Source organism: Aegilops tauschii, chromosome 7 (genome assembly GCF_002575655.3).
Source record: "Aegilops tauschii subsp. strangulata cultivar AL8/78 chromosome 7, Aet v6.0, whole genome shotgun sequence".
NCBI classification, from domain to species: Eukaryota; Viridiplantae; Streptophyta; class Magnoliopsida; order Poales; family Poaceae; genus Aegilops; species Aegilops tauschii.
In genome coordinates this window covers 524,617,489-524,637,102 of record NC_053041.3, presented here as the reverse complement: position 1 = coordinate 524,637,102, position 19,614 = coordinate 524,617,489, and the positions used below count along the sequence as shown (strand labels likewise).

Below are 19,614 nucleotides of genomic sequence, written 5' to 3'. Positions count from 1 at the left end.
CAACGTTCCGTCCCATGTGTCTTCCTTAGCTACCCCCTTAACACCAAAGGTTACCGATGCTATGATCCTGTCACTCATCGTGTGTACACCTCGAGGCACGTGTACTTTGTCGAGACGGTGTTCCCATATTTTCTGGTTTCTCCGGCTTCGGTTCCTTCGGCGCCGACCCCCGCGCCCCTTGCTTGGAGCGATGCGCGGGGGCACCCCCCGGAGACCCCCCCAGCACGGCGCCTACTGCTGCCGCCTGGTTTTTTGACTCCCTCTCCCGAGGTCGAGTCTGACCGGGCCCCCGGGTCCCCGCCCCCTCCTCTGAGGTTGAGCCGGCGGGCACCCCGCCCTCTACCCCGGCGGGCACCGCCACCCAAGCGACGGGCTCGACTTCCTCGTCGCACGTCGCCACCCCAGCTGTCGACTCCGCCGCCGCCGCCGGCTCGCCTGGCATCGCGGCGGCCGCCGCCGCCGCGGGTCCTGCCATCGTCGCTACCCCGCCTCTAGGCGTGACAACCCGCGCTCAGGCCTGTGTGCTTCGGCCGAGCACGCGCTACTCCTCCGACCAGTATGTGTGCGCCGCCTCGACGTCGACGCCATCACCCATTCCCACCTTCGCTTGCGCTGCCCTTCGGGATCCCCACTGGCTTGCAGCGATGCAGGAGGAGTTCGACGCCCTACGGCGCAACCGCACGTGGCATCTTGTTCCGCGACCCCCTCGCGCCAACATCATCACTGCCAAGTGGGTGTTTCGCCACAAGACCCGCGCGGACGGTTCTCTCGAGCGCTACAAGGCTCGGTGGGTGGTTCATGGATTTCGGCAGCGCGCGGGCGTGGACTTCACCGACACCTTCGCTCCGGTTGTTAAACCGGGCACGATCCGCGCCGTGCTCCCGTTGGCGGCCTCGCGCGCCTGGCCTGTACATCAGTTGGACGTCTCCAACGCCTTCTTGCACGGTTATCTTGCCGAGTAGGTGTTCTGTGAGCAGCCCACTGGCTTCGTCGACGCCGAGCATCCGGACTTCGTGTGCTTGCTCTCCCGTTCACTCTACGGGTGGAAGCAGGTGTAACACCCCGGATGTAACTTCCCATATTTGTAACTCCAACTCTTGCCATTTTCGGCTATGTGTTATGATATTCCCTTCGTGGTCGGGTTTTGTTTTTCATTTTGCATTTTGTTCATGTCATGCATCTCATATCATGTCATCATGTGCATCTCATTTGCATACGTGTTCGTCTTATGCATCCGAGCATTTTCCCCGTTGTCCGTTTTGCAATCCGACACTCCCACACGCACCGGCGCACCCCTCTTGTTTCTTTTCCTGAGTGGGTGTTAAACGTTCTCGGAATGGACCGAGGTTTGCCAAGTGGCCTTGGTATACCACCGGTAGACCACCTGTCAAGTTTCGTTCCATTTGGAGGTCGTTTGATGCTCCAACGGTTAACCGGGTAACCGCAAAGGCCTTTTGTGTGTTGCAGCAAAACCCCCTCCAAATAGCCCAATAACCCATCTAAGTCACCTCCATGCTCTCGGTCATTCGATCACGATCGTGTGGGCGAAAACCGTGCCTCATTTGGACTCTCCTAGCTCCCTATGCCTATATAAACACCTCCCCCTCCGAAATTCGGGTCCAAACCCTAGCCACGCTCCATCCGCGCGCCGCACCCGTCCGCCCGGCGCCAGACGAACCCGCCGCCGCAGCCCGCACCAGTCCGCGAGCCGCCATGTGGCGCCCCCGCTGCCCGTACTCCGCCGGCCCGCGAGGCCCGCGACCGGCCCCCGCGGCCCGTCACGCCGCCGCCCGGGTCGCCCGCGCCCCGCGCGCGGCAGCGCCTCCCCGCTCCCGAGGCTGCCCCGCCGCCCGTCGCCGCTTCCCCGCCGCCGCCGCCGCCGTTCGCCGCCGCCAGCGCCCGTCCCCGCCGCCGACCGCCGCCGTCGTCTCCGTCCGTGTCGACGCCGGCGCGCCCGCACCCGTCGCCGGCCGCCGCCGCCTCCCCGTCCCCGTCCGGCGCCTCCTCCCTCTCCCTCGAGCTCCTCCGGTCGCCGCGGCTCCGTCTCCGGTGAGCCTCGAGCCAGCCGATCCAGATCTGCCCGAGAGATTGACTTTCCCCTCTCTCCGATTTTCTCCAAGTCCCGGAAATTCTTGCATTTTGTTGCTCACTTCATCATGCCATAACTCCTTCCACGCAGCTCCGTTTCATGCATGTAATATGTCGAAATGTTCGCCTCGAGATGCTCTTCATTTTGTTACATTGTGCCATGATCATTTGAGTTCATATTGATTCCCAAATCTCTGGTGCAAGAGTGCTATATGATGTTTACTGCTGTTACTTATCAGAACTTGGTGTTTTGTTATTTTTGTTGCATTTGATGTGTGCATCTTATGGGCATGAGCTCTACATGTGTTTTGATCTATGCCATGCCATCCTTATAGAGGTGTATGCTATGTATTTTGGTGATCTATGTGGTGACTAGCACAAGCATGCAAACTAGGCTTTGTGATGTTTCTGTTTTCAGGGACTGGATTTTCACAGTCTGTACTGTTGTTATTTTGTTGCTATGTATTTTTGTGTCTACAGAGAGATCCATGCTCCTTTTGGTTATGTTCAGTAAGGATGTTTTGTAGCTATAGTTGTGGTCTATCCATCCATGCCCCTTTTTGCAATTATGGAGTGACCTAGCATGTCTTAATCTTACTCTACTTTTGCTAGAAAATATTCCTGGCAGATTTTTAACATGATATTCAATTTTGCCGAGGTTGTTGTGGTTGATCCATATATGCTATGTATTTGATCTTGCCATGGTTTGCTTCAGAAACATGCCATCTTGCTGTAGGTATGCTTTTTTGTCATACATTGCTTTGTGGTGAGTGAATCAAGCTCACCAAGATGCCCTCATAATTTCTGTTAATGCCATGCTCTGTTTTCTGCTAAGTCTGAAACCTGTTAACGAAACTTGCTATGTTTACATGAGTGCCATCATATCTTCTGATCCTTTTTGGCTCATGGTCAGTAAGGGACTTTTGTTCTTTGCATTTAGTAATTCATTCTATGCCTTGTGTTGCTATGTTAAGTTCCTGTAGTATGTGTTTTGCTTGCTGTGAACATTGCTACCTGATGCTGTTTCAGCCATGTCCAGTAATTTCACTAAGTCTGTGATCCTGATATATTTTGCACTTTTGCCATGCTTGTTTGAACCTGTTATTGTGTGATCTAGCCGTAACTCAGTGTTCATCTTTTGTCAAGCATCTCCTGTAGATCACTGTCATATGCTTCGTTGCTATGTTGGAGTGCTGTAGCATAGTTACTTGATGTATTCTAAGTGCTATCATGCTGTTAATCGCAGAATCGTGCCATTCTTGTTTTGCTTGCCATTTGCAAACCGTGCCTCCGTTTCCGGTGATCTTTATACCGATTTCGACCGAAATCATCTCATCTTTCCAGTGGCATACTTGGTTTGCCAAGTTACTGCCTTGTTCATCCTTTTTCTTGTGACACCCAAAATTTTATTTGGATTTTTCAAAAATTTTATTTGACTTGAGGGAGGTGATTTAAATTTTTCTTCAAAAGAACCCTCCTTTTTAAAATATTTTTTTATGACAAGAGTTTTATTTGGATTCACCCAAGACTTGCCTTTGGTCTTGGAGGTTCTTGCTTTTTATTTTGGACTCAAACCAAAATGCCTTTCACTTGAGAAAAATGTCTTTTGAAGTTCTCTTTGAAAATTTCACCATGGCTTTTGGAATAACCCTTTACCACTTTCAACAATTCTCTCTTGCCATGGCTTTAGTGCAAATCCACTCTCCTAAACCTTCCCTCATTTTTGGATCATGATCTACTTCAAATCCAGCAAGATGGACCTCTCCATATAATTATTTTCCATTTAAATCTTATTCAAACAATTTCTGCCCTCTATTCTAGCCCTTGGAGGTTTACAAAGGAACTACTCTTTCTGCTTTGATTTTTGCCCCCAAACCTTTTTCCCTCCCTAGTCCTTTGAACCCTCAACCAAGAACCATGAAGATCCACTGGTCTTCAGTTCAAATTTTTCAAACTACACTTGCTGCAAGTTTGGACCAGATTTGTCAAATTTGGTGAAATTCATTCAAATCCTTCTCCAAAAAATTCTGAGTAAAATCAGGCAGTCTCTGGGTGCATTGAGTGGTCACCTCACCAAGTCCCAGCTCCAGAAATTTTTTTCTGCTTGCCTAATCATTCTGTCGAACACCTGCAGGGCATTGTCAAAATCAAATACAGTCAAGTTCAGTTAACAGTGGCTGAACCACTGTCGTTTACTTCAGAACCCGACGTCGATCTCGCCAGTGCCGCTGTGTCGCGTGTTCCCTGTCCCCTCCCCATTGTCCTCTGCACCGCACGAGTGCCTGGAGCCTTGCGGACGTCGGCGACGTGCTGGAAGAGGTGCGCCGCCCCGTGACCGACGCCAGCGGCGGCTTTGCGGCCGCCAGAGAGAGGCGCGGCGCAGACGGCGCCACCCAGCGCCGCCCAAGCCACCGGAGATCGCCGCGTGGCCTTCCACTCCCCAGAACGCGCTGCCACTCTCCTCGTGAACCGCTGGGCGCGGAGCGCGCTCTCTGCCACCGTCGTGCCCGTGCGGCCACCACACCGTGGACCGGCGCCATTACGCCAAGACCACCCAGGATTAGCGGGGGAACGACACCAGTAACTTCCACTGATGCTGCCTGGCCACCTAAACCTCCTGCCAATCCACTACATCGCCGTAATTGCTCGCCGGAGATTCTCCGTTCACGGCCACCACCTCGATCCGCCTATAAATAGAGGCCCCGAGCTTCAACTCGAACCCACACCACCTCTACACTCCACCTAGAGCACGCCTAGCCACTGGAAGAGCCCCGAGGGAGTCTCCTTCCTCGACTCCGGCCGCCGCGACCCGCCACGGGATCCAGCTCGATTCGCTCCCGTGCGTGCACCTCTGCCTCCCATCTCTTGCCAGTAGCTTCCCTATGCATCCACTCTTCTAACCCGCGCTTCAATTCGGAGCTTGCAGCACCCACCGGAGTTCTCCACCATCACCAGAGCCGCCGTCCGCCAGAGAAAGTGTCGCCGTCGACGTGGTGCTCTCCGACGGTCGATTCCACCACCCACCGACGCGGAAGGACACGCTGAAGCTCTTGGTACACTCCGATCTCCCTGTCTCGCCGTGGTTCGACGCCGGCGACCACCGCAGCCTTCGGGCGCCGGTGAGGTTTAAACCTGACATGTGGGACCCCCCTGTCAGCCTCTCTTCTGTCTCCCCTCGCGAAACGTTTTCTGTTGGCGCCTTCGGGCGAATACGTTTTCCCTTTGAGCTTGCGCATTTCTATCGAACCGTTTTCTGTTTTCTCAGTTAAAACCCTGGAACTTTTCTGTTTCATTACAGATGGGTCCCTGGACAGAAACCTTTACAACTTTTAAATAAAATGTGATTTTTGAGTGATTCTTTTTCTGACAGTCTTAAAATTTTGTCTAGTTTTTTATGGGATTTATTTGGAATTTTTTTGGAGGAGTTTTTATGCACGCGTTGGTTTTCACGTTAGTACCCGTTTTCGTTATGCCGTAGGTTCCGGAAGAGGTGACGGACCGCGAACTTCGCCGAGCTAGACTCCGACTTCTCCGAACCAGGCAAGCATGTTTGAACCTTTGATATGATAGATGCTTTGCATGTTTGCGTGAGAGGTTGTGCGTGGCATACGAGTGTCGGTGAGTACCTCGTTGCTTGTGAGGCAACTACCCGCATGTTCCAAAGTTGCGATGATCTCTAGTGAGAGATGGCCTAATCATGTGGTGACATGAAGGGCAGCAAGGTGGTACTGTTGTAGCATACCAGCCTTGCGTCATCCGACAATTCCGACGTTAAAATGGACGGAGTCACGTTATCGTTCTTTCCCCTTCCGTGCTACCACATGTTTCTTTGCCAGGATACGGTTTAGTAAGTTGGTAACCTCTTTCCGTGTACACACCAAACAGAGGGGCTGGGATGATGGTACCATGGCCCTGGATTAAAGCCAGTCATCCGGTCAGGGGGCATGGGTGTTTCCGGTTGGGACCGAGAGGGGGGCACCCCCTTAGAGCGCGCGTATAGAAATTTGATCCCATGCTACGCGAGGTTGTAGCCTCCCCGTCTCAAGGTTTTTCTTGAACGTTGCCGAGGGTGATCCCTGGCTTCGGAATGTTGAATGGGTGTGTACTGGTTAGACGTGTTTCTTCCAAAACACCGTAGACGGAACTAGTCCCCGTGACTACTGAAATCCGTTGGCTGTGGTTAAGTACAAACTCTGCAGAGTCAATTCCTTCCAAGTCATCGTATCCATGATCAAGTAGGGTGATCAGTATATCCATATCTATCCTCGTGGAAATTTTACCCCCCCCGGTGAACAAGCTCAAGTGGTAAACCCCGTTTAATTGTTATTCCTGCGGATGGACTAACCTTATACTTGTCTCGTACTTGTAATAATTTATGTTCTCGAGCTACTGAATCATTGAGCTACAATATAAGCCCTTTATGTGATGTCGCTCAGACGTCCGACTGTGGCATGTTTGTCTTTTATTTCTGTTATAAGCCCTTTATGTGGTGTCGCCCTGACGCCCGACTGCGGCATTATTATTCTTGCAGTTTCCTCTCGAGGAGTCATTCAGACCCTCGTTTGGCACCAGTATTATTATTCTTGCAGTTTCCTCTCGAGGAGTCATTCAGACCCTCGTTTGGCACCAGTATTACTATTCTTGCAGTTTCCTCTCGAGGAGTCATTCAGACCCTCGCTTGGCACCCAGTATTTATTATCTCTATGTCTGAACGCACTGGTTAATCTGTTCATATGCTTCTTGTTTACATTTGTTATATCCTTTGTCCGAACTGTCTTGCGAGTACTTTCATAGTACTCACCTGGCTTGTTGATTTGGCCAGATGTTGACGAAGGCGATCTCTTGGATGAAGAGTTTGATAGCGCGTCCGACGCCTAGAGGAGTCCCAGTCAGTCCTGTGCGATCCCGGATATTGGTCACTTGCATTATATATGCTTCCGCCACCCGTAATAAGTCTCCTCGAGCCTCACTCCGACGCTCGAAGAGCTGTAGTCTTCAGGAGTTATATCACCCACTCCGCCGTGATATTTCCACCACCGTTGTCATCGTGAGTTAGTAGTTATGCCACCCTATCCGCCGTTATGTTTTATCGGCGTTCATGTAATAAATTGTTGAGCAGTCCCCGCTCAACCTTGTATTATATTCAGTACTCCTGGTATTTTTCTTCTGTGACCAAGATATTGTCTACCAGTGAGAAGGAATTCTTCTTTACTGGTCCGTAAAAGGGATTGGTCTCTCAATAAATATTTTATTGAAAAACCGGTCGTGACATTTCTTCTGGAGCACGCATACGCATCGCATACCACATCTCGCATATCATGCATGTTTTGCATCATGTTGCTTGTGCATTTCCCGTGTTTGATTGTGGTTCCATTGCTTGTGTTCTTGCTGTGGGTAGAGCCGGGAGACGAGTTCGTGAACGAGGAACCTGTTGAGTACGCTTACGAGGATCAAGCTTTCGACAACTCTGAGAACCTTGCAGGCAAGATGACCATACCCTTGATATCACTTCTATCTTTGCTTTGCTAGTTGTTCGTTCTATTGCTATTCTGCGTTACCTACCACTTGCTATATCATGCCTCCCATATTGCCATGTTAAGCCTCTAACCATCCTTTCCTAGCAAACCGTTGTTTGGCTAAGTTACCGCTTTTGCTCAGCTCTTCTTATAGCGTTGCTAGTTGCAGGTGAAGTTGAAGTTGGTTCCATGTTGGAACATGGATATTTTGGAATATCATAATATCTCTTATTTAATTAATGCATCTATATATTTGGTAAAGGGTGGAAGGCTCAGCCTTATGCCTGGTGTTTTGTTCCACTCTTGCCGCCCTAGTTTCCGCCATATCGGTATTATGTTCCTTGAGTTTGCGTTCCTTACGCGGTTGGGTGATTTATGGGACCCCCTTGACAGTTCGCCTTGAATAAAACTCCTCCAGCAAGGCCCAACCTTGGTTTTATCATTTGCCACCTAAGCCTTTTTTCCTTGGGTTTTCGCGAGCCCGAGGGTCATCTTTATTTAAACCCCCGGACCAGTGCTCCTTCGAGTGCTGGCCCAAACCGAGCGATGTCCGGCGCCACCTGGGCAACCATGGTCTATGCCAACCCGACGTCTGGCTCATCCGGTGTGCCCTGAGAACGAGATATGTGCAGCTCCTATCGGGATTTGTCGGCACATTCGGGCGGCTTTGCTGGTCTTGTTTTACCATTGTCGAAATGTCTTGTAAACCGGGATTCCGAGACTGATCGGGTCTTCTCGGGAGAAGGTTTATCCTTCGTTGACCGTGAGAGCTTATAATGGGCTAAGTTGGGACACCCCTGCAGGGTATTATCTTTCGAAAGCCGTGCCCGCGGTTATGAGGCAGATGGGAATTTGTTAATGTCCGGTTGTAAAGAACTTGTCACTTGACTTAATTAAAATACATCAACCGTGTGTGTAGCCGTGATGGTCTCTTCTCGGCGGAGTACGGGAAGTGAACACGGTTTGAGTTATGCATGAACGTAAGTAGTTTCAGGATCACTTCTTGATCATTTCTAGCTTCGCGACCGTTGCGTTGCCTCTCTTCTCGCTCTCATTTGCGTATGTTAGCCACCATATATGCTTAGTGCCTGCTGCAGCTCCACCTCATTACACCATCCTTTCCTATAAGCTTAAATAGTCTTGATCTCGCGGGTGTGAGATTGCTGAGTCCTCGTGACTCACGGATTCTACCAAAATAGTTGCAGGTGCCGACGATACCAGTGCAGATGACGCAACCGAGCTCAAGTGGGAGTTCGACGAGGAACGTGGTCGTTACTATGTTTCTTTTCCGGATGATCAGTAGTGGAGCTCAGTTGGGACGATCGGGGATCTAGCATTTGGGGTTATCTTATTTTCATTTGGATTTTGATCGTAGTCGGTCTATGTATGCAATTTGGATGATGTATGAATTATTTATGTATTGTGTGAAGTGGCGATTGTAAGCCAACTCTCGTTATCCCTTTCTTGTTCATTACATGGGATTGTTGGAAGATAACCCTTCTTGCGACAATACCACAATGCGGTTATGCCTCTAAGTCGTGCCTCGGCACGTGGGAGATATAGCCGCATCGTGGGCATTACAAGTTGGTAATCAGAGCCATCCCCGACTTAGGAGCCCCCTGCTTGATCGAATCGCTGGCGTTGTTGAGTCTAGAACAAAAATGTTTTGAGTCTTAGGATTATATATATCAGAGAGTAGGATTCTTTATACTCCTTAGTCCCTTCGTCGCTCTGGTGAGGCCTCCTGACGTAGAAGTTTTGACTCTTCTCTCCTCAAATTTCACTAATTTTTTTTAGGATCACACGGGTATCTTAGAATCGTTCCGATGGTTTTGTGACGAGAACATTGTTCTTGGTGCCTCCTGACATTTAGGGGTTGTGGCAGTGTCCCGGGGAGTTGAGCTCCGAGGTGTTGTTGTCACAATTTTATCGTTGCAGTTCTGGAATACCTGAGTTTCGCCGACATCGAAAATCTCTTTTATGCAGTTGTTGGTGAGATCACCTCGACGCCACCTAGTACTGGGGCGGGAGTTCGGGAGTATTGCCATAACTCGTATAACGGATGCTTTTCGAAGGTTGAGGTACACGATTTCCGAAGGTTTCTTGGGTATGTGTTGACGGATGGATACAGCTGGATCTAGGGATTGCTAGTTTGGGTGATATATTTTGTGTCCCCTGTATCCCCAACACCAGATTGCCTAACCAGAAAGTTTCGGGAGTTTATAGGTGGGATTCAAGTAGCTCTTAGCATTTCTTCCCGCAGATATTTGGTTTGTGATTGGGTAATCCTTACCACTTATTTGTTCCAGTCGTACCTTTTTATTTTATTCATCAATCTCTTATCAAGTGGTTTCTCACCTTAATGGAAGTGTGATGATTTACTATGGAATTCATTCGTTCATCCTCGTTCGAATGTTTATTGTGAAGACTATATGTTGCAATTTCTATCCGTTGTTTCAACTTGTCTATCTATCTATCAAGATGCTAACGGATGTCACCCTCTTCAGGATGGCTCCGCCAATGCGTCAGAATCCGGAACGCAATGAAGGGAGTCAGGCGAACCCTCCGCCACCACCTCCGCCTCCGGAGGCATGGCAAGTTATCATGGCAGCCACCAACGCCAATGCTTAGATGATTTTGCAACTCTTGCAAGAAGCACCCAAGGGCAAGGCAATCAAGGAAATCAAGGCCAAGGCAACAATCAGCCTCACTTCGCTACCCTCAACCAGTTCCTCGCAAATCAGCCCAAGTCTTTCAGCTACTGTGCCGAGTCCACAGATGCCGATGATTGGCTCGTGGACATCAACAAGCATTTTGAATGTAGCAATGTCAGGCCTGAGGACTTTGTCAAGTTCGCTTCTTTTCAACTCAAGGATCAAGCTGCCGAGTGGTATCAACAATACAAAGATTCCAGAGGAGGTCGTGTGATTACCTGGGATGATTTCCGCCGAGACTTCAAAGCTCACCACATTCCACAAAGTGTTGTTGAGAGCAAGCGTGAGGAGTTCCGCAATCTCAAGCAAGGCAGCATGTCCGTGTATCAATACAATACCCAGTTTCAGAAACTCGCTCGCTTCGCTAAGAAAGACGTTCCTGATGAAAAGAGCATGATCTATCAATTCAGAGGTGGCCTCAGAGAAGAGCTGCATTTACCTCTCGTGCTTTTTGAGCCGACCAAGTATGATGATTTCTACAACATGACACTGAAGCAAGAGGCTGCTCAGCTCAAGTGTGAGGCTTCTAAGAAGAGAGTCAGGGACGCAGTTCAGTCTTCTTCCTCACTAGTGGCTGCTAAGCAACAGAAGTTCTGGTTGCCTCCTCCTCCTCCGTTTCGTCAGCCTTTCCAGCAGAAGAACAAAGGTGGCCATGGATCTTCCCACTCACCCAACCCTGGCTATCAGAACAAGTCTCAGAATCAAGCTCCAAAGTCGAATGCTCCTTATCATCGCCCACTCTCAGAGGTGACTTGCAACAAGTGTCAGCAGAAAGGTCACTATGCTAACAAATGCTTCAACCAAAGGCGCCTTCCGCCTCCTCCTCCTGTGAGATCTTCCAGCAATGCAGTGGTCAAGCATAATCCCAAGTCTGCAAAGGTCAACATGATGAATGCAGCTCAAGCGGAGGAATCTACTGATGTGATAATGGGTAATCTCTCAGTTAATGATATTCCTGCAAAAGTCTTATTTGATACTGGTGCATCGCTTTCTTTCATCTCTAGACCTTTTGCATCCAAGCATGAGTTGGTTTTTCAAGATTTGCCTAGACCGTTATCAGTTGTCTCTCCGGGTAAATTCATGAACGCAAGCTCCATGGTTCCGGATGTTTCCATCAAGATGGGCAACTATAAATTTCTGTCTTCTCCAATTGTTCTTGGTGACTCGGATATTGATCTAATTCTCGGGATGGACTGGCTATCTAAGCACAAAGCTCAACTTGATTGTGCTGCCAGGGAAATTCAATTGACACACTCTTCTGAGGATGTGATCATCTATGCCGCTCGTTGTTGAGGATATAGACCTTAGAGTCACCCGCCAGGAGGGGCCGGGTTACTCATATGATCATTACCAGAAGCTCGACGCCAAGCTTGAAGACGGTGGGCCAAAGATGGGCTTAAGACCCGGATACGGCTTAAGGCCCGTAGTTACAATCATTATCATGGTAGAACTTGTAGTGTAAGGCAAGAATAGTTGAGAGTCCGAGCCGGACACTCTTATGAGCCGGCCGGGACTCTGAGAGCTGCTGGGCGTCAGCCTCCCTATATAAAGGGACAACCTGGCAGCGGTTTAGGGACAAGCAAGATCTCATCGAGAGCCATGCATAGCAGTTTAGCTCCCTGGTCATCGAAACCCTAATCAATACCACCTCAAACTGGACGTAGGCTTTTACCTTCACCGTAAGGGGCCGAACCAGTATAAACCCTCGTGTTTCTTGTCCCACTTAACCCCTTCAAGCTTCCTAGTTGCGATGGCTCCACGACTAAGTCCTAGTTCGAGGACATCTGCCGTGACAATTCCACGACAGTTGGCGCCCATCGTGGGGCCAGCGCACGGTGGATTTGAGTTCTTGAAGGGAAGCTTCGAAGGGCTCAAGGGATATGCTGTGGGCCGGATGACCAAGAGTCGTCGCGGCAAGCTCTACATTGACGATGCAAACTGGGGCCCCAACGCCGGCTCAATTGAGTACGGGTACCGGGTCCCCTTCGGCGGAATTCATGTTTTCATTGGCAAGATTGGTGAGCCGGGCCCTGAGCCGGATCTCTGCGCCGATTTCATCGAGACGGCTCAGCGTGCACGACCTGCCCGGGCCCGGCCTGCCTTAAGGCATGCTTTTGTGGGATGTATTCATGAAGGGCCCTCTGATCGATCTGGATCTGGTGATGAGGCGGCCGCCGGCTCTGACGGCGAGTCGTCAACCGATGAGTCAAACTCGTTGTATCAACTTCAAGATGGCAGGGTCATGGGTTGTTCCGATGGTGACAGTATTCCGGACCCGTTTGAGCCGCCAAGTCAGGTTGGAGTCTTTATGGCCGGTGCACAGCCTGTTCAGAACCCTGCTGCTGGAGCGGGAAACCCGGTGCCCTCACCGGCTCAGGTACTAATGGATCTCACGGACAAGATGACGGCCCTGTTAACCGCCACGGTTGACCCGGCGGATCAAGCTCAGCATGATGCGGAGGTGGCACAGTTAAAGTTGGATCTAGTGAAAGCTAAGGAGGATCTGGCAGCAGAAGGGATCAGGATGGCTGCGGAGAGGGCGGCTCTCGATGCCCAAACTCAGTTGATCCAGGCGCAGTCCTTCCGGCTCACGATGGATCAGAACGCGTCCAATGAGGTCATGAGAAGGAGGCATCAAAAGACCCAATCTTGACTCCCTCCGGTTTACGATCCACGCAACCTCTTCAACACGCCAGGTGCAGGGTCTAGTAACCCGCCAGGGGTCATAGTGCCCGGGTCTGGGACCCCTATTCAGCCACAAGTGATGGGGCCTCCCCAGGTGCCCCCTGCCCCGCCTCAGTACGTGCCAATACCCCCGGGTCATTATAATAACCCACTGGAGAACATGGTCGCCACGGCAGTACGGCTGGCGGCTCTCCCAGTTGATGGCAACTCTCCGACGACTATTGAAACCCGCCGGGTCAGGGAACTCCTTCAGACAGCACTGGCGCAGCAAGAGGCGTACTCCTACAGCCGGGACAGGATCCACTCGACCCCTCGCCCAGGCCGGAGCCCGAGTTACAGCAGACACATGGTCTCAGCGACCGGCTCAAGTAACGTCCGACGCCATGACCCGTCCCCTGGCCATGGCCCGGCTCATAATGGAGCCTTTCACGCAGCAGACCAGGACAAAGCGCGGCAAGAGGCGGAGCAGGTGCCTCAGTTGACGGCTTACCAGACTCCCCCGGCTTATCCGACGACTTCCGTCGACGCGGGTATCCCTACTAGGACTGGGGGTGTCCCTTGTTTAGTGCCAGCTATCCGCAATGAACGTCTACCCAAGGACTTCAAAGGCCCTAGGAAGGTGCCTAATTACACAGCTGACTTACAACCCGCAGCCTGGATCGAGAGTTACGAGATGGCCATGGAACTGCTGGAGGTCAGTGAGGCGGCAATGGCCAAGTACTTCACCATGATGTTAGATGGGACTGCCCGCACTTGGTTGAAAGGGCTACCGCCGAATTCCATTGGGTCTTGGGCTGAGCTGAAGGCCCGGTTCATCCAAAACTTCAAGGATACCTGTAGGCAGTCTATGTCAATTGTGGATTTGACTAACTGCAAGCAGCAGGAGGGTGAGTCTACGACGCATTGGGTTCGCCGGGTTAAGGAGATCATACATTCGTCAGATAAGATGGATGCCGGCTCAGCAGTCTTAATGTTGGAGCAGAATTGTCGTTTTGTGCCCCTGAAGATGAAACTCGGGCGGCTTAAGCGCGACTGCAATGATATGGGTACACTGATGGCGGCTCTTGTCAAGTACGCCGATTCTGATGGTACCAAGGACCCCGCTTCAGATGATGAAAGGACAGGGAAGGGAAAGAAGAACGGCAATGGCAAGGGTCCTCAGCATAACCCGGGGAACCAAGGAGGAGGCAAGTGCAAGGCCGATGGCAGCCTAGAGTTTGTAGCCAACGCCAGCTCACAAGGTAATAACCAGCGACGCAAGGGGAGGCCCCCTCCCCGAGGCGGCGGGTCAGGCCCGACGCTGGAGCAGTTGTTGAATGAGCCTTGTCCAAGGCATGGCTCTAGAGAGAAGCCAGCGACTCATCTATGGAAGGATTGTGCAATCATGAAGGCCTTTAAGAATTACAATGGCCCGGGCGGCGGCTGAGGCGCCGGCGGCTTTCATGGCCCGGGCGGCGGCTCAAATTCTAATCCTCAGAACGGTCAAGGGGGATTTAATCAGCAGTCTGGCCAGGGTCATCAACAGCAGCAGGGGGGTTATCAGACCAATCCAAAGCAGCTTAGCGGTGGACAGTACCATGTATTTACCACCAGTCTGTGTAAGCGAGATCAGAAGCTTCATAAGAGGGCTGTGAATGCTGTTGAGCCGGCGGTTCCACGCTACTTGCGGTGGTCTGAGCAGCCTATAGTATGGAGTAGAGAGGATCACCCTCCCCGGGTGGACAATCCGGGTCACTTGGCCTTAGTGGTGGCTCCTCAGGTGGGAGGATATAAGTTCACTAAGGTACTCATGGACGGAGGCAGCAGCATCAACATCCTCTATTATGAGACTTTTCGCCGTATGGGGTTGATAAGAACCTCAACCAGTCAAACACTATCTTCCATGGTGTGGTACCTGGTAAGTCGGCTTATGCAGTCGGCAAGATCGAGTTGGAAGTGGCCTTCGGAGATGAGAATAACTACAGGGTGGAAAAATTGACCTTTGAGGTGGTCAAGATAAGAAGTCCGTACCATGCTATATTTGGGCGGCCGGCTTACGCCAAGTTCATGGCACGGCCGTGTTATGTATACTTGCAGCTCAAGATGCCGGGTCATAATGGGACCATTACGGTTCACGGCAGCCGGAAGGTGGCCTTGGAATGTGAGGAAGGCGATGCAGCTTATGCAGAATCTGTTTGCGTAACAGAGGAGTTGAAATTTTACAAAGACAATGTTGACCCAACTGATATGACCTCTCTGAAAAAGCCGACTACGGAGCATGAGCCGGCAATGAAATTTAAGTCGGCTGATGAGACTAAACTTGTTGATTTCGTTCCAGGAGATTCATCTCAGCAATTTAGCATCAGTGCCAATCTGGATCCAAAATAGGAAAGCGCGCTCATCGAGTTCATCCGTGAGAATAGGGACATCTTCGCATGGAAACCTTCTGACATGCCAGGTGTACCTAGAGAACTCGCTGAGCACACTCTCAATGTTGATCCGAAATTTAAGCCGGTCAGGCAGTTCCTTCGTTGGTTCAATGAGGAGAGGAGGAAAGCTATTGGTGAAGAGGTGGCCCGGCTCTTGGCGGCCGGGTTTATTGTTGAAGTCTTTCACCCAGAGTGGTTAGCTAACCCGGTGCTCGTGCTCAAGAAGAACGGCACTTGGTGGATGTGTGTGGACTACACGGACTTAAACAAGGCGTGTCCGGCTGATCCCTTTGCCCTTCCCCGTATTGATCAAATCATTGATGCTACGGCCGGTTGTGCGCGCTTAAGTTTCCTGGACGCTTATTCCGGATATCATCAGATTAAAATGGCAGTTAAGGACCAGGAGAAGACGGCGTTCATCACTCCCTTTGGAGCCTTCTGCTATGTGTCCATGCCCTTTGGGCTCAAGTGTGCACAGGCGACTTATCAGCGTTGCGTTCAGAACTGTCTTCATAAGCAGATTGGGCGCAATGTTCATGCTAATGTGGATGATATTGTGGTTAAATCTATAAAGGAGGAAACCCTGATAGATGATTTGAGAGAAACCTTTGATAATCTCCGGGTTTACAAGATGATGCTTAATCCGGCCAAGTGTGTTTTTGGTGTTCCTGCAGGCAAACTCTTGGGTTTCTTGGTTTCTGACAGAGGCATTGAAGCTAACCCGGAGAAGATCAAGGCCATCACCTCCCTGGCTAAGCCGGCGTGTATAAATGATGTTCAGCACTTGGCGGGTCGCATCGCTGCTTTAAGCCGGTTTATAAGCCGTTTGGGTGAGAAGGCCGTGCCATTATATCAGTTGATGAAGAAAACTGATAACTTTGTCTGGAATGATGCAGCTAATACTGCCTTTGAGGATTTGAAGAAGCAGCTGGCAGAGCCCCCAGTCCTTGCTGCTCCGGTTGATAAAGAGCCCTTATTATTATATGTGGCGGCGAACACACTAGCTGTCAGTGTGGCTGTGGTGGTGGAGCGCAAGGAAGAGGGTAAGGAGCATCCGGTTCAGCGGCCGGTTTATTATGTCAGCGAAGTGCTCATTGAGTCCAAGCAGCGGTATCCGCATTGGCAGAAGCTTGTTTATGGTGTGTTCATGGCGAGCCGGAAGCTTAAGCATTATTTCCAGGGTCATCCCATCACTGTGGTCAGTTCTGCCCCTCTTGGTGATATCATTCAGAACAGAGAGGCCACAGGGAGGGTGACTAAGTGGGCTATAGAGCTTGGACCTCATGGTCTCAAGTACGTGCCACGCACTGCTGTTAAATCTCAGGCCTTGGTGGATTTCATCAATGACTGGACAGAGTCACAAGTGCCCAAGCAGAAGCCGGATAACACATATTGGACTATTCACTTTGATGGGTCCAGGCAGTTGGAGGGCTCGGGGGCTGGAGTCGTGTTGGCTTTCCCTAAAGGTGACAAGTTCCATTATGTGCTACAGTTGCTGTTTCCTTGCACTAACAACGTGGCTGAGTACGAGGCCTTGCTCCATGGTCTTCGGATGGATAAAGAGATGAGCTTGAGCCGGGTAAGATGCTTCGGCGACTCAGACTTGGTGGCTCAACAAGTATCAGGAAAGTGGGATTCCAAGGACCCTCTCATGGCGGCTTATCGCCGCGAAGTTGATGCCATTGCTGGGCACTTTCAGGGTTACCAAGTGGAACACATCGATCGTAGGAAGAACGAGGCGGCTGATGCTTTAAGCCGGCTGGGCTCTCAGCGAAAACCGGTGCCGCCTAACACTTTCCTGGACGTCCTGTATAGCCCTTCTGTTAAGTTGCCTACAGAGGAAGACTTGGCTGTCCCTGACCCGGAGGCACGACTGGTGGCGGCTCTCCACATCATCCCGGACTGGACAACACCTTATCTGGCTTACATGACCCGGGGAGAGTTGCCTGAGGATGAAACTTTGGCCAGACAAATAACCCGGCGGGCTAAGTCAATGATTGTTATCAATGGCGAGTTGCATCACCGCAGTGTTACGGGAGCGTTTCAGCGTTGTGTTCCCCTGAGGAAGGTCAAGAGATCTTGCGTGAGATTCATGAGGGGGATTGTGGCCATCACGCCGGCTCAAAGTCTCTTGTGGCCAAGGCTTTTCGTCATGGTTTTTATTGGCTGACGGCTCATGCTGATGCGGAAGATTTGGTCAGTAAATGTGATGGTTGCCAAAGGTTCTCACGACGGGCTCATGTGCCGGCTCAGGAGCTGAGGATGATCCCGATTACTTGGCCCTTTGCGGTCTGGGGGCTTGATATGGTTGGGCCTTTTAAAAGGTCCAAAGATAAGAAGACCCACCTCTTGGTGGCAGTTGACAAATTTACCAAATGGGTAGAAGCAGAGCCAGTTAGCAAGTGTGATGCAGCCACGGCAGTTCAGTTTATGAAAAAGGTGATCTTTCGCTTTGGCTTTCCGCACAGCATTATAACTGACAACGGCACCAATCTATCCAAAGGCGCTATGGAAGAGTTTTGTCAACGAGAGCATATCCGACTTGATGTTTCCTCAGTGGATCATCCTCAATCCAATGGTCAAGCTGAGAGAGCTAACCAGGAGATTCTGAAGGGCATCAAGCCCCGGCTTTTGGTCCCTTTGCAACGGACGCCGGGTTGTTGGGTGGAGGAGTTGCCCTCCGTGTTATGGAGCATCAACACTACTCCTAACCGGTCTACAGGTTTCATGCCTTTTTTCATGGTTTATGGGGCAGAGGCAGTCCTCCCCAGTGACATCCGTCATGACTCACCTCGAGTGGCGGCTTACGTTGAGGCGGATAATGAACAAGCGCGCCAAGATGCTCTTGACTTGTTGGACGAACAGCGTGATGTGGCAGCAGCTCGCTCAGCGATTTACCAACAAGACCTGCGCCGTTATCATAGTCGCCGGGTTAAGTCCCGGGTCTTCCAGGAAGGCGATCTGGTGCTCCGGCTCATCCAAGATCAAACAGATGCACACAAGTTATCCCCGCCTTGGGAAGGGCCCTTTGTGGTCAGCAAGAATTTGCACAACGGGTCATATTACCTCATTGACATTCGGGAGCACAAAGATTCACGTAAGTTGGAGGAAGAAACCCGTCGGCCGTGGAACATAGCTCAGCTTCGGCCTTACTACACTTGAGCCACCGGCTCTCATGATGTACATATTTCTCTAAGCCATGTATATATTATGATAAATAATAAAGCAGGACCTCTGTCCTTTTTTCCTCCTCCAAATGTGCACGTGTTGTTTTCATTGCAAGATTACATGATAGCTTGAAGGAGGATCTGGCTTATGATCGACTTGAATCTAGCCGTAATGAATAAGGTCACTTGGGGGCTTCCTGTTCAAACATGGGTCGTATTCGAACCAAAGAGAACATAGCTGTCGATACCCATTTGATTGGCAAAGTGCCGAGCTCATTGGGGAGTTTTCTTTGATCATATTTGAATCATAGTTTAACCCCTTTGAGAACCGACGTGGATCGTATTCGAATCAGCGTCGTTAAACAATTCTTAAAGTCATTTGGGGGCTTCCTGTTCAAACATGGGTCGTATTCTAACCAAAGAGAACATAGCTGTCGGTACCCTCTTGATTGGCATCGCCACACCCACGGGGGGCTATATGATCGCATTCGAATCCTAGCATAACCCCTTTGGGCCGGGTCTCTGGTCGTATTCGAACCGGAAGCCCCTAAGTTCTTCTGCTCTACAGCAAGTTTCTTCTGAATATTTTCAAAGTGTATACGGCCGGGTCTCACTTTGCCGGCTTAACTTTGATTTACAGTGTTAGTTGAACACAATTGGTGTTAGCCAGACAGGTAAACCAGCATTGAGGTATCAACCTTATTAGCCGGGTTATTTAAACCGGAAGTACGCTTGCAGGCCGCTAAGTGTGTTATTACGGCTGTATTAAGGACATACTTGAGGGCCAATCTTTTTTGATTCATATCCGGGTTATATATCTAAAACCTATGATTCTCAGCGCGGTAAGCCGCCTAGAGACTTGTGATTTGTCCTTTTATGCAGGATAGTTAAAGGCAACTATTTGAGACTAAGGAGAATGAATGACCCGGAGACATATAAGGAAGCAACTTTCATAAGGATTCGGCATTCAATACGTGCGCGATGGCACGGCACAGTTAAAGTGTTGAACCTATTCTATTACAAGACTCATCGAGTC

General features: G+C 50.6%; 1 protein-coding gene across 1 annotated transcript in view; it reads left to right on the top strand.

The window, feature by feature from the left end:
* The first annotated feature begins 644 nt into the window (after window positions 1–644).
* LOC141027335 (uncharacterized) overlaps window positions 645–19,614 on the top strand; it is a 31,395-nt gene continuing 12,425 nt past the window's right edge. The window contains exon 1 of the mRNA XM_073504336.1: window positions 645–908. Coding sequence (XP_073360437.1) covers window positions 645–908 — 264 coding nt within the window. The remainder of the gene's footprint in view (window positions 909–19,614) is intronic.